The 14,493-nt window shown below is 34.5% G+C and overlaps 2 protein-coding genes and 1 long non-coding RNA gene across 5 annotated transcripts in view; 2 read left to right on the forward strand and 1 right to left on the reverse strand.

The window, feature by feature from the left end:
* The window catches only part of LOC136040779 (uncharacterized), a 63,311-nt gene extending 55,438 nt beyond the window's left edge, over window positions 1-7,873 (reverse strand). For both annotated transcript variants that reach the window (XM_065725104.1, XM_065725103.1), the window contains exon 1: window positions 7,769-7,873. The gene's annotated coding sequence lies outside the window, so the exon portion shown is untranslated. The remainder of the gene's footprint in view (window positions 1-7,768) is intronic.
* Window positions 4,310-14,493, forward strand: part of LOC136040686 (protein pelota-like) — a 44,978-nt gene continuing 34,794 nt past the window's right edge. The window contains exons 1-2 of the mRNA XM_065724984.1: window positions 4,310-4,340; window positions 6,207-6,387. Coding sequence (XP_065581056.1) covers window positions 4,310-4,340; window positions 6,207-6,387 — 212 coding nt within the window. The remainder of the gene's footprint in view (window positions 4,341-6,206; window positions 6,388-14,493) is intronic.
* Window positions 7,978-14,493, forward strand: part of LOC136040781 (uncharacterized) — a 30,823-nt gene continuing 24,307 nt past the window's right edge. The window contains exons 1-2 of one of the 2 annotated variants that reach the window (XR_010620882.1): window positions 7,978-8,066; window positions 10,246-10,416. This is a non-coding gene — a long non-coding RNA (uncharacterized LOC136040781). Of the gene's footprint in view, window positions 8,067-10,245; window positions 10,502-14,493 lie in introns of those variants that run through there. The other variant, XR_010620881.1, reaches the window with a different exon arrangement.

Genomic DNA, 14,493 nt, shown 5'->3' on the forward strand with positions numbered 1-14,493 from the left:
CCTATTAATTGCATGTGACTTCACCCTGCCTAAAATACCCGGGAAAGACCAGTTTCCCTATGTCTCTTCTGGTCCTAAGAGCCTAATCATTGACACTGTTCATGATGTCCTTCTCCGCCCAATTGTCAACCAGCCAATACGTTTTAGGTCAGCATCCAAGCCTTTTCGACTTGGTATTTCTCCACAGAATAGAAGCTCTTCTGTCCACTTCATACATACCCCTAATTGGGAAGTGACCATGTTGCCATAGATATCAGAACAGCAAATCGCTACATCAAGAAGAACTTCATTAATTATGAGAAGATCTGAATGGATCTTGGCAGCGTCGTATGGTGTGACGTCTTATCTGGCTCTCTAGAACAGTAATGACAACACTTCAAAGGATTACTTATAAATAAAACAAATCAGTACACTTCAAGTAAACTTGTCCCCAGACCAAAAACACTTCCAGTAGTCACAAGAGACATTAAGAGGAAAATCAACAGTAAAAGCAGATATTGAAAGAAGTATAAACAGCACCAATTGCCTTATTACTGAGAAATAATGCAATAGCCAAAACAAACTTAATAACTTTAAGTTTTAAGAACTTTGAAAGTTGAAATTTCTTATGAAAATTGAATGTAAACTTGCTGATGAAGCCAAGACTAATCCAAAAAAGTTTTGGCAGTACATCTCTAGCCAAGACCACAACAGGCAATGCATTAAAGAACTGATAACTAAGCAAGATGGAAAAGTTACAGAGACTAATAAACTTGCTAATTTACTGAACCAGCAATTTGTCTCAGTTTTCACCACTGAGCCTGATGGCCATTTACCTTCCCCACGAAATATAATATAAAAGCCTCAATGAAAAGAACCACTTAAATGTTTACAAAATTTTAATGCTAGCAAGTCACCATGATCAGATAATATACATCCCAGCCTACTAAAAGAAATTGTAGAAATGATAGCAGATGAATCTTCCAGACAACACTTATCCCTAGAGAGCTCCCAATAGACTCAAAGTAGCCAACATAACTCTGGTATTCAAAAAAGGTGACTGCACCAAGCCTCAGAATTATTAACCTATCAGCCTAACCTCAATTATGGTTAAGATGCTTGAACACATAGTCAATGATTCATTGCTCAAACATTTAGCCACAAACAAGATCATTTAACCCAAGCAGCATGGATTCCAGTCAGGAAAATCAATCACAACAAACTTGTTGGAATGATAAGAAATAATTACAAACCTGATTGACCAAGAACATTCAGTTTACCTACTGCTGCAAGACTTTGCTAAGGTCTTTGACAAAGTGCCCCATAATCAACTGCACTCAAAATCATCTGCTGCTAGTATCAAGTCATCCCTGACAGACTGGCTGATGAATTTCCTCACTAACCGCAAGCAGAAAGTCCATTTATTTGCGAAAGGTGGCCAGCCCATCTAGTCTGATGAGACCATGGTAATGAGTGGGGTACTGCAGGGAAGTGTATCAGGCCAAACCCTTTTCCTGGTGAATATCAACAATATTTCCAATCATGTGGATAGCGATACGCGTTTGTCAAATCAAGATGCCAATTTTTTTGGCATTGCTAACCTACATAAAACCCAAGACAATCTAGACAGGCTACACCCTTGGACCTAATAACCCAATGGCTACCTAATCAATTTTAAGACCAGTCACTAATTTGAGTGATCATCTAATAAAAAGAGAAGAAGAAAGGGACCTCAGTGTGATCATTGATGAGGGGTTGAGGTTACACAGCAATATCCAGCATGTTGTCTCCCAAGCAGACTCCATCCTTGGCCTATTAAAAAGGACTATCAGTAGCCAAGAGGCAACAATATTTATAAAACTTTTTAAGGCTCTTGTTAGACCACATCTAGATTTTGACATGTGCCTAGCTGGTCCTTCTTACCAGCAAGATGTTAGGCTCATCAAAAATGTTCAGAGGCAAGCAATGAAATGAAGTCTGCACTCCAGCTGGTCTCAAAAATAAATTGGGAAGCTCCTGACTGTGATTTATCAGCAATTAGGAATTCCCTTCTACAACTTTCCAGACAAGGAATAGAATTTAAATTCTAGCATGTACCCAGTCACTGTAGAATCAAAGGAAATGAAGCAGCAGATGAGACTGCACAACAGGCAGCAGATAGCAAATATCCCGAGTCTAAACAAAAAACTATAAGGGGTATAATGAGGAGCAGAATCAATCATATTTGGACCAATTTATCTCTACAGCTTTCTTCCCCATTCCAATCTAGATTGGCCAGCAATACATATTTTCGAATCCGAGCTGGGTCAGTTTATTTAGATAAAGAAAAATATAGAGCCAACCAGTTGCAAAGCCCATTGTCTAGGTTTTGCTACCAGTGGGAAGAATCCCTCCAACATATTCTATTTGATTGTCAGGACCTTTTTCCAAAAAGAAGAAAGCTTTTAGATAAAATAAAAGACCAAGGATTGGAACCTACTATAGCAGCACTACACTTAAAGAATCCATTATCAAAGAGTTCTACAACTCTGATTTTCTTAGAAATTTTGGAGTTTCTGAAGGATATCAATGTTACCTTGTGATTCTACTACATTTTCACCATCCATTCCATTTGGACTAATATGGATAGTACTCTGATGGTATTTTGTAGTACTACAGGCATGTGGTAAAACAAAATATACTACATTTTAAGGTGCATTCTCAACAAGATGTAGACACCAACCATAAAAGGAGAGAGAAAGCCAAAAGGGATTTGAGTCAAAATCCTAGGAGATTAGCATCACCTTGTGATGAAAATATCTTTGGAGGCCTGTTCACCAAAAGGAAGAAGAGGTCATAAGAGACAAGTGGAGTCCTTTAAACAAAGCATAAGGAAGGAAGGAAGGAGTCTACCACCTGCAGTGAATTATTAACACTCCAGTATGGATTAAATTTGGATTTTTTTTAATACCAGAACAATTTGTTTTAAACTTATTTATAGTTTCCCTTAAAATTAAAGAGAGGTCAATAGCAGCAATTCGAGTTGGACATCTAGCTGCTCCAGCAATAAACCATGGCTTAGGGGGATTTTTATAAAATATACAGTCCAATATAAGAAAGGGAACTTTTTATCATTGTCTTAAATTCTATTGCTGAATTTTTTAAACAGTAGTACCTCTGTACTTCCAATTAAGTTGTCATCCTTTAGATCCATCTTTTGTAAACATTGGTTGTGCATAACTCCCTTGTTAAAACATCACAATACAGCTACTGACAAATTATGGCAAAATTGTTATTAGCTTTATCCACAGTTAAAAACTAGCATTATAAGATAATGAATCACTGTTACGGTTTTGTATGATAGCATATATTTTATTATGTATTCTACTAATAATTAAATTCTTCCAATTTTGAAAACTCTTTTTATTTTTGTTCTTGTTCTTGCACCACTCATCAATAAATAAATCAAAATCATTTTCTAAGCTACCCACAATACTTGATGGATTCAAATGACAGGAAAGACAGAATTTAGCTCCTTTGTTCATTATATTTTGAAGATCTTCTTGTTTTATTATTGATAAGTTCCCTTTTATTATATGTTGGTAAGAAGGATTTACAAATGGACCCAGTTGCTTATAATTACACACAGGTTTCCAGTGTCCAGTCTTTTAAGGATAAAATTATAATCAAAAATCATTTGCCCAATTGTTTTTGAGAATTTATAAGTTAAAACTGGACTACCTTTTAATTCAAATTAATAGGAAGGGCTTGCTTCACCTCTCACTGATTTAAGATTTCTGGTAAATTAATATCTTTAGTCTTGGCTTACAAGTAAATTTAATAGATAAATATAATCTGTTATCCTTGTTACCAATCTTATAAGATTTATTCAGTTTTGAATTTTTGATTTTTTTTATAAAATTCTATGAAATGAAAATTTTGTTTTAGCTAGAATGCAAATTGCATTGTATATTAAATTCCTCCTGGATAAGTTATTTAAACATTTTATTACAAAAGTCATATTAACAGACTATTCACATAGCCAAGAGACATACTTACCTCTGTTGTCAAAATTGCATCCTGAATCTAAATTTAACATGTAATTGCATCAGAAACAAACTTTACCCACACCCCTGTATATACAATTTCAGGGTATATATTTCCACATTAGGGTGAAGTAAAGTTCAAACTTACCTCTACAATCAGAATTGTATCCTGAATCCAAATTTAACTTTCATTTGCATCAGAAATTAGCTTGAATTGCCTCCCCCTAATGTGTAAATGGATGCTCTGAATTGGTATATGTAGGGATGAGGGTAAAGTTCATTTCCAACAATAATGAATGTTAAATATGGATTCAGGATGCAATTCTGACTGTAGTGGTAAGTTTGTTTCTTAGATATCTGAATAGTCTGTTATTATAAATATTACCCTGTATATTAACAATATTACTTTAAGAATACATTTCAAAGCTTGTGAAAACAAGCAGTGATACAGTTTCAAGGTGATGCATAAACCATATCTGGATCAGATGTATGTGGTTTTTGTGCTGATTAAAGAACTGACCATTGTCCTAACAGTTGGTCTAGAGGTTTAATACTCCAAGTAGACAAAAAAAAAAAAATTGCCATTTTTCTGTCAACCATGATTCTTCTCTCAGATTTGATATTTTTCAACATTAAGTCAAAACAGGAATTTTTAAGTGGCCTAACAGAATAAGAAGGAAACACCATAGAATTGATCTAAATTTTTTATTCATCTCAATTGTGACAAATCAATGTTCATGAATTATGTAACTTCAATAAATTATTTAAAACGAGATAGTAAGTTTGAAACCAATATTTTACACCTTTTTTATACCCAAAAAAGGCAACTCTAGGCAATAAAAAAAATTTTTCGTGACTGTTTAAAAAGTTTACATTTTCAAGGGTCCAAAAAAAAAGCTTGAAATTGAATTTCTGACAAAAACAACAATTATATTCAAAAAGAGCATAAAAAGGCCAATATAGAAGCATGCGGAATCCAAAACATAAGAGGATATTTTAAGAAAACAATTCTTATCTCATAATATGCAAAATAATCTTAGTTAACATATATTGTAGCAGGAGAACCTTTTTCTTCACTTCTTTCCTTGTTTTTCTAATAAACTCATGAGTTTCTTAGAACCTATATAGTAACAGAGCATATAGCCCCCTAATGTACTAAATAGGCTACCAAGAATTGTAGTCTGAATCTAAATATAACCTTTGTTTACATCACAAATGAACTTCACCCCTACTCCTAAATAAATCAGATTAAATATTTGGGTAAATTTATAGCAAATCATATAACTGGCTTTCATATAAAGTGAACATACAACTTGATGCCTTTTTTTATGCTCTTTACAAATATAATAATTGCTTCTACCTTAAATTCAAATTTAAGCACTTTTTAACCTAGCCTAAACTAACCTTATTATAAATAATTTTAGCACTGATGAAATGTAGTATTATTTTGTGGAAAACAGTGCAAAGAAAATGTAGTATTATTTTGTTGGAAATGATGGATAACTTGTACTTTAATTGAAAATTTGTCATTTTTAAGAGCTATCCTCTTAATCTTATATATATTATATTATATATCCTCTTAATCTTATCATTTTTAAGAGCAAATACTTATACAGCTATCCTGAATTCTAACCAGTCCTGGGATATTGATCATAAGATATTTAATGCATCAATTGATATCTTAAAGAAGAGAAATATTGTTTAGCAAAGATTAAAGCTTGAAGAAGTCAATTTTAAAAGAATGTGATTTATCTATAGTTTTAGATTGTGCAGAAAAGAGCAGGCATGAGTACAAAGAGCTGTATTGGTACTGGCTGGCCTAGTGCCCTTAATCTGCTGGGGACAGGTAGCTCAGGTACCTGCACTTCCCACAATCAATATCAATAATGTACATAATTGCACTACAGGAGAATAGTGCTTCTAGTGGCTAGTTTTTTCTGAAGAAGAAATCAAAGAGGTGAAAGAACTTGTTGTTAGTCTATATACCTCCCTAAAATTTTTGGAACTGGATTATAGCCTATATAGGAATCAAGTGTTATGTTTGCTTTATTATTAAGTCAGTTATATGAACTGTCATAATTTTTTGAAGATTTGTCATTTTTAAGAGCTAAAAAGTGCTTAAATCTCAATTTAAGGTAAAAGCAACTATTATATTCATAAAGAGCATAAAAAAGGCATCAAGTTTCTGCTTCTGCTGAGAAGGCACTGTTTCTGCTGAATCAACAGATGTATTCAAATGCCATCTGGATGCTGAGTGGAGTGACAAACCATGGAGATTTGACTGGGATGCACCAGAATCTAATCAACCATGTATGCAACTGTCATCACAAGGAGTGATTCAACAGGATCAAAAGTCCTTATTTCACTTCAGCTGTGATTTAAGGTAATTTATGGTTGCCTAAGTGTTACATTCACTTTATACAAAAGCCAGTTTGGAAACTGTCACCGAAGAAAGAGACCTTGGGGTCATTGTTGATGACAAAATGAAATTCCATAGTCACAGCAAATACCTAGCTGCAAATGGCAACAGGTCCCTTGGTCTCATCAGACGTAATATCACCAGTAGATCTCCCAGGACAATCAGGAAGCTATATACAGGACTGGTCAGACCGCAACTTGAGTACGGAGTCTCTCTTGCCGTTCCCCACTATGTCGTGGACAAGAAGATCCTTGAGAGCATTCAGCGGAGGGCTACAAAACTACCAACCAAATGTAAGAACCTCTCGTACCCTGAACGCCTCAAGAAACTCAAGCTCCCAACCCTGACGTACAGGAGGAAACGCGGAGATGCAATCCTGACCCACAAGCTGCTGGAGAATGGTGTCACACCAGGGCTTTTTAATAAGTCGCTCTCTAGCCACACCCGGGGCCACACCAAGAAGCTCCAGCAACAAAGAAGCTCACGGAGAGAACGTTCCAACTTCTTCTCAACTCGTGCTGTTCCACTGTGGAATTCCCTTAGTGAAGAAACAGTTCAGTCCAAAACTGTTGACAACTTCAAAAAAGCAATTGACCGAGACTGGGCAGCGATGGAGTGGAAACTACACTGGGAGGCCAGTGGATCTACTCAACAGAACTAGACAACGCACTTCCACCTCCATCACTCAACCGGCGAATCTACAGGATGTTCACCCAACCTTATTCGCCGGCCAGTGCGATTTAAGGTAATTTAAGGTAATTTGCACATCATATGAGCAGGAGTAAAGTCCATTTGTGAAGCAAATGAAGGTTATGTTTAGATTCAGAAAGCAATTCTGGGTATATATTTGCATATTGGGGGATGGGGTATGTATAGGCTACTGTTAATATATAGGTGTAAAGAAATCCATGAATTTTGCAGAAAAAAAAACAAAGAAGTGAAGATAAAGGTTCTCCTGCTGCAAAATATATTAACTAGGATTATTGTGCACATTATGAAGCAAGAATTGTTTTCTTAACACATTTCCTTATGAGGTGTACTGCTGATACATCTAGGCTATACCATAAGGCTTCAGTCAGCATACTCACTTTATTATATGTGAGGAATATGGGCTGCTCTATACTTGCACCTTTTAGCCTCATGTCCGGGTAGGATTCTAGATTAAGGTTTAGCCTACTTGGACTTAGAAATCATTTAATTTAACTGTGTTGGAATCATTTTGGTAGACCTATTAGGCTGTAGTCTACCCTGCTTAACATTTTATGCCAGACCTGCAGCAGACAAAACCTAGAAGCAGTTCAAACAAAGCAACACAGAACTGACAAAAACCTTGAAATAAGCCTACCAATAAGTTTTGACAAGCATTCAAATTTTACAAATGCAATCTCTTGTTGGTCTACACTGCAAACCTCTTCCCGTGTTCTTTTAAAGCGTTTTATGAGACGCGCATGACGTCAGAGGTTAGTCGGATTAGCCCCTCGAACGCTCAGGATTACCTGTCCATGGGCTTGCAATTACCCCCCCCAAAAAAAACAATTATTGAGGATAAGTGACGTCAGGCTCGTTTATTTTTTAAAATGGGACGAACATGTGCATGTGACTACCTGAGATGGGTTTTGTAGATAAGCTATGTTTATAGTGGAGTAAATATGATTAATATTTCTAAGGAAGTCTAACAAGTCCCTTGGGAAAAGGGTGGGATTTAAGTTCAATTTGTTATTGAAGTTGTCTATTCAGTTCAGAAATTTCAGATGGAAAATACTGAAAAAACTTACGAAATTATATAGGCTACAGAGAGAAGACAAGTACTGCTATATTGAAGATTACTTCAGATTTAGAAGATTGTAAATAGCATAATCTTGTCTGTGCTTATAAAATATTAAGGTTTTCTAGAGAGCTAGGCCTAGCTTTCAAAGGCTAATAGGCTAGGCTGTGATGTACAGAACAAAGGTTTTTTATCAGTTAGAAAGGTGCGTTATTTGAGTAAAGCTCTGGGCCATATCAATGTTGTTTTTTTTCAAAATTTAGGAAATGTATTTGCATATCTTTAAAACATTAAAATTGGGATTGAGTAAAGTTGTGAAACTGAAAATTTTGTTGTACTTCATTCAAGCAGAAGATCTATTTTGCAAGGTTTCACTTTTTTAACACACATTTTTTTGAAGGTCATCAAAGGTCAGGGCTCTAGTATGTTTATACCTTCTCAAAGTATGTTTCTGGTCACGGATTCATTACAAGTTTGATCTTCCTAACCTAAAGTCTTTCCAAGACAGCAAAAAATAGCTAAAATTTTACAAAGACCATTTTCAATACAATGCATGTTTATTATATTTGGTTTGAGGATCAAGTTCTGATTATATGGGCATCTATTTGTCAGTAAGACCTTTCTCATTTGTCTGTTAGTTTGAAAATTTAATGTTGATCCTCTTCTTCTCCACCAATGGTCAATTATATATAGTGCAACTCATGCATTCTTCATCTCTTACTACATATTACACATTTGAAACTTGGAAAAACATTCAGGTAAATCTCCAGCATTTTTACTGGGGAGGGGTCCATATCTGGATAGTCAAGGAGTATGGGATATGTAAAAATAATTTCTCCTGATTATAGGGGGCAACCCCCCCAAACAACACCCCTTGAAATATATAATGTAAGAGTGCACTGTATTTGGAAAAAAAGTTGGAGTCAAGTAAAATACTTTTAGGAACGTGTTAGGTAAACATTTTATTAGTTGTAATGTTGTTTTCAGAATTTTGTAGTGTTTTCTTTTAACTAGGGCTAACTGTAAACTAATACCAACCAGAACAAGAAAAAGAATTATTAATTATATTTCTTATGTCACTGCTGTATAGGTCAAACATTGGCTATTGTTATTATTTCTTGATGAATTTTTCTATTGTCTCATTACATTGATGTCACTTGTTTGTGGATAAATTTGTTTGAAGAAAACTGTTATGTATAATCCTAAAGGGGGTTATAGCCTTATGTTGCTCAGTGGGAAGAAAATTTGTAAAAATAATTTTCTTTCAGCAGGGATATATTTTCTACAGGGGGGGGGGTTCCTAGGGGTAAAAGCCTAGAACCCTTTGGCTCTGAATTCTAAACCTATGACAAATTAGTGCATCAGTTTGGTAAAATTCTAGTCAAGTGACTTCTTGCTATCTCAGAAAGGGGCTAGGTTAGGAAAATGAAACTTTCAGGGATAGGTCTATAGGCTAAAGTATATCCCAGGAAGGTATTTAAAGTACCCACCTCCACTCCTTCTCCCTTTAGAGACCTCTGGAATTTGCCTACATGACAAGTCTACACCTATTGAAATTTTGACAAAATAACATTTTACCTTAATTTTCAGTTGTCAGTTACTTTTTCTCTGCCTTTAGTTGTGAAAATGCAATTCCTGTTATTTGAGTTGAATTCTGAGCCATATCAATGTTTTTTTTTCAAAATTTAGGAAGTGTATTTGTATATCTTTAAAACCTTACAAATTGGGATTGAGCAAAGTTGTGAAGCTGAAAACAATTTTGTTGTACTTCATTCAAGCAGAAGATCTATTTTGCAAGGTTTCACTTTTATAACACACTTATTTTTGAAGGTCATCAAAGGTCAGGGCTCTCTAGAAGGAGAAGGAGTGGAGGTAGGTGCTTCAAAGTACCTTCCTGGACATACTTTAGCCTGTAGACCCATCCCTGGAAGTTTCATTTTCCTAACCTAACCTCTTTCTGAGACAGCAAGAAGTCAATCAACTAGAATTTTACCCATCAGTTTTGTTGAAACAGCCACAATGGGCTGACCTCATAATTCTCATTTCTTTTTTTCTAGCATCTTCTGAAAGATGGCCAATGGCTGATGTTATCTCTTGGGGAGTAGATTGAAGTCTATATCCAATTTCAAATAAATTTTGTACAGATGAATTTACTCCAAGTTCATGTTATGCTGATGCAGTTCAAGAAATATCTGCTGTTGAAGAACCTGCTTCAGATGTATCATTTGGTAATTAGTTCAAAATTTGTTTTTGTTAAATTAGTCTGCTCTTTGCTAGTATGGTTTTTTTCAAAAATACAAGAAATATTTTAAATTCTTGTTTTCTCTTTTTGTATGCTTTTCTCCTATTTAAATTTAGTGGTCGCTATTTTGAATATAATTTTTTTTTTCTTTGTGGCTATGGGCTATAAAATCATTTCCTGAAACAGTATCATTAATCTGTGTATAGCCTGAAGTTTTCTATAAATGTTTTGATGAATGCTATTTTCTTTATTTAGTATCTCTGTTTGTAAAACACTTATAAATACTGTATACATTACATTCTCTGTTGATGATATCTTAGGGAAGAAAATTAGGAATACTGCTAGAAATATTAGTGAAAAAGCTATATGTTAAATAGAGAGGAGAAAGGGCTTGTATAAGTATTTCCCAAGTGGTAAATTAAGAGTGGATAGTCAATCTGGACTTGTTCCCATAGAAAAGAGCAAGGACACAGGTAAATAAATTTTGAGAAAACGAGAAGCCTCATTCTTGGATGTCAGAATTTTGCCCCACTTTTGGGGGGTTCGAGTCATATTTTTGTTGGATTTCGGACAAGCACAGTGAAACCTCATTCGTTTTGATCCACACTTAAGTGCTTTCTTTATGAGCTTTGTGTTGAATGCCAGAAGCTTCCAGGCGTTATTGTTTCCTGCCCTTTTACTAGAAGTAACAACAGAATAGAAAATGCTTGAGTGTACAACAACAGAAAATACTGTGAGAAATTAAAAATGAAATAGTATGCCATTCTAACATTTATTTTTGGAGTAGCTAAATAGACTTTGAGTGGTTGATAACTTGTCAGATGCTTCTTAAATGTTGCAATTGGTAGAAGATAGTCTTGAGCATACTCAATGCAGTTTTTGCTGGTATTTGAAGGTGAACTTGTATCAAGAACAATTCTCAAGCAGACTCACTTTGCCCACTAGTTTGGTAAGGGGATTAGTTTGGTAAGGGGATATCCCCTATTTGAAAACAATATTGGAGTATAACCATCATTCTTGTAGCAAATTTCTTTAATTTGCTTGGATAATTAAGAAAAGTATTTAATTTTTACCTATAAAACGCAATGTTGTGTTCAAGTGTTATAAACCCTAATGGACAAAAATTAAAAATTTTGTTGTTAAAGTTTGTTATACTTTGTTTTGATGTTAAGTGTTATTCTGTTTATAAGCCTCGGTGAAGGAAAATCCGAATATTTGGCCTGGGGTTTTCAAATTGTGAACGCAGGAAGTAAATAGTGGGAAAAAATGCAGTTCTGGATGTCTAATTTAAAGATAACTGGTATCTAATTTAAAGATTCCAGTGTTAGAACAATCAGCTAGTTCTCTGTGCCTATTGTGTATTGTTTTTTAAAGTATGGATTATAAGCTCTTTTTTAAGTAAACTTGACGTTTTCCAGGAATACTCAGCTAGTTCCATATAAATGTGGTTCACATTTCTGATAGTGTAAGGGTATTAAAAAAATAAGCAGAATTTTGTAATTGTTTTTTTATTTTTCTATAACAATGGATCTTTCTGCATACAATAACTTCCATAATTACAATACATTTTTCAATATAACCTTCTTCAGTGTCAAATAGCTTCTTTAGGTGATGCTTCCTTCCTTTTACACTATTTTTAGGGAAATCTAGACATCCCCTCAACCTTCTAAAAGTCCACAAGTAAAACTCCTTCACAGTCATAGAAAGCGGTTACCAATGCCTTGGTGACAAAAATTTCACGTATTTTTTTTAATACACCTCGTACTATTGCATTTTGTGATACTAGGAAGGTAATTTAAAGATTAACTGTATGCTATACAGGTACCAGCAAACCTAGGTTTTTCAGTAGCTTCATGACTAGCAAACCTAGGTTTTTCAGTAGCTTCATGACTTGCTCACTATTGGACAGTTTGAGCAGCTTGAACAGTTTAGGTTAGGTTCAAGGTTCAATCGGGTTTAATTAAAAAAAAAGGAAATAACTAAACTTAAAGTACACTGCTCTGTGACAAAACTCACGTTGAGACCCATAAACATAAAAGATTCTTCACTAACACGCAGTACGGCTCCCACTTCACTCTTTGACACAACCACACGCCTCCTCATTATATAATTTTTCAAAATCTTAACCATAGGGTTCCTCCCTCCCACCCCGGACGTACAACCACCTCACCTGAATATACTAAAAAATCTAACCTTCATCTATGGTAAAAGATATAGGACTGCTTGAGTCTCAGCTATGGTAAAAAGAATGCAGTATGGTAGAATTTTAGGACAGCAGTGACAAGACAGTCTTTATCAACTACTTGAATAAACAAGTTAGTTGGTACAATGGTGTTTAGATTTTTCCATGGACTTTCAAGGATTGTTGAATTATGGTTTCTTTTATGTTAACCTGAAGATCCTGACGGGTACTGTTCTTTGGTTTACTAACCTGGTTACTTAAATGCCATCCCAATCTGGTCTCATTTTCGGTGTTAGGAAGGTCCCTAACTCCCTAATTTGGGCCATTGCTGACTTTACAACCCCTCATTTTCCCATGAATGTCTATTTTTGAACATTCTTATTTTTTGCAGCTAATGATAAAAAGCCTTGGCCAAAGCAGCATATTCAGACATTGGTTAAAATTCCATAATGATCTATTTAAAGTACCGAAAATCAGCGAAATGATTCTGAAGGGCCTGTTTCTACTCCATCCAGAAACCCTTTGGTTCATACTGAAGCAAACCTTTTAACGTAAATAGTACATGGCTGACGGATGCAGGAAAATCATAAAAAAATTTACAGATAAATTGTTCTTTGAAGACTTTGGAGCGCGAAAACTAGTATGACAGTATTGCAGTATGATAGTATTGCAGGATAGGCGTAGGAAGAGGCTAATTTAAGTTTCAGAAGACAAGAAATAAATATTCTGCGAATCGACTGTTTTAACCTAAGCCAGTCAGGTCTTAATAAAAACATAAATTTTATCTTCTATGCTCATTCCTCTTGAAAATTTCTTCAAAGTATAATGGACTAAATAGTTTTTTTTTTGTTTTTTTTAATGGACGTCATGTACGTTGCCCATATTAATCGACGACTTTTAGTAAATATGCTTAATTTCTCAGTCATTTGTATTGTATGCTTAGAAAAATCTTTTAATGCAAAATAGTCGATGTGTTTTTCAATGGTTCAGTAGAAATAATCCCTCGCAGCCGCTAAATGAATATAACGCATAAATCTGCAGAAAAAAAATGAAATGTAACTGATCAACAGTAAGAACCAAGGAAAATGTTATAATTGAAGCTGTGTAGGATTTTGGTCTTGACAAAAAGGATATTGCTCATGATTTTGGTGCAAATTTACTTTTCTTCGACCGTAAGTATATGAAAAAACTGTTTTCGATTTTCATTTGTGAATATACAAAAAAATATTTTTCAGAGTTTAGGGAAGAGGATTGAAATGAATCAATAGTGGCATTTTTGATTAGATGGCAACTTGATTTTAATTCAAAAATTGTAAATTAAAATCAGGTTGCCATCAAGCCATGGTTAATTGGAAAAAAACAAGACATATAGTCTGAGTAAGAAAAAGCTGGCATAAGCCTTTTTAAGAATTGTATAAAAATGATGTGTCACTCAATAGACTATGATAGCATTATCAAGTTAAATTAAAAAAAAAATTAATTTATTAAACCTAAATTGTGGGTCTACTAAAGATTGTGTATCGTTGCTGAAACACCTTTAAAAATTGATAAGATTATTCTTATGATTCCCTTTTGTTATTTTAAAAACACGCTACACTGAATACAGAAATTAAAATAGAAAATCTGGTAAGATTTATGAGTCAACATTTCGCAAACTAATCTTTTTGCAAAGAGAATATACAAAAGTTACAAGACATGCAACACTGTTTCTTGGTTCTCAAAGGATCAAATAAATTTGCTTGTATATCATGCATATTTCATTCGAAACATAGGATATGATTTTAATAGAAGTATGAATTGTGTGTCTCTATGCCTGACTGTGATAAATGTACCGCTCTCCTTAGATTGATATTCAGTGCCGTAAAGTTTTATCAAAATTCA

This window comes from Artemia franciscana, chromosome 21 (assembly GCF_032884065.1).
Source record: "Artemia franciscana chromosome 21, ASM3288406v1, whole genome shotgun sequence".
Lineage (NCBI taxonomy): Eukaryota > Metazoa > Arthropoda > Branchiopoda > Anostraca > Artemiidae > Artemia > Artemia franciscana.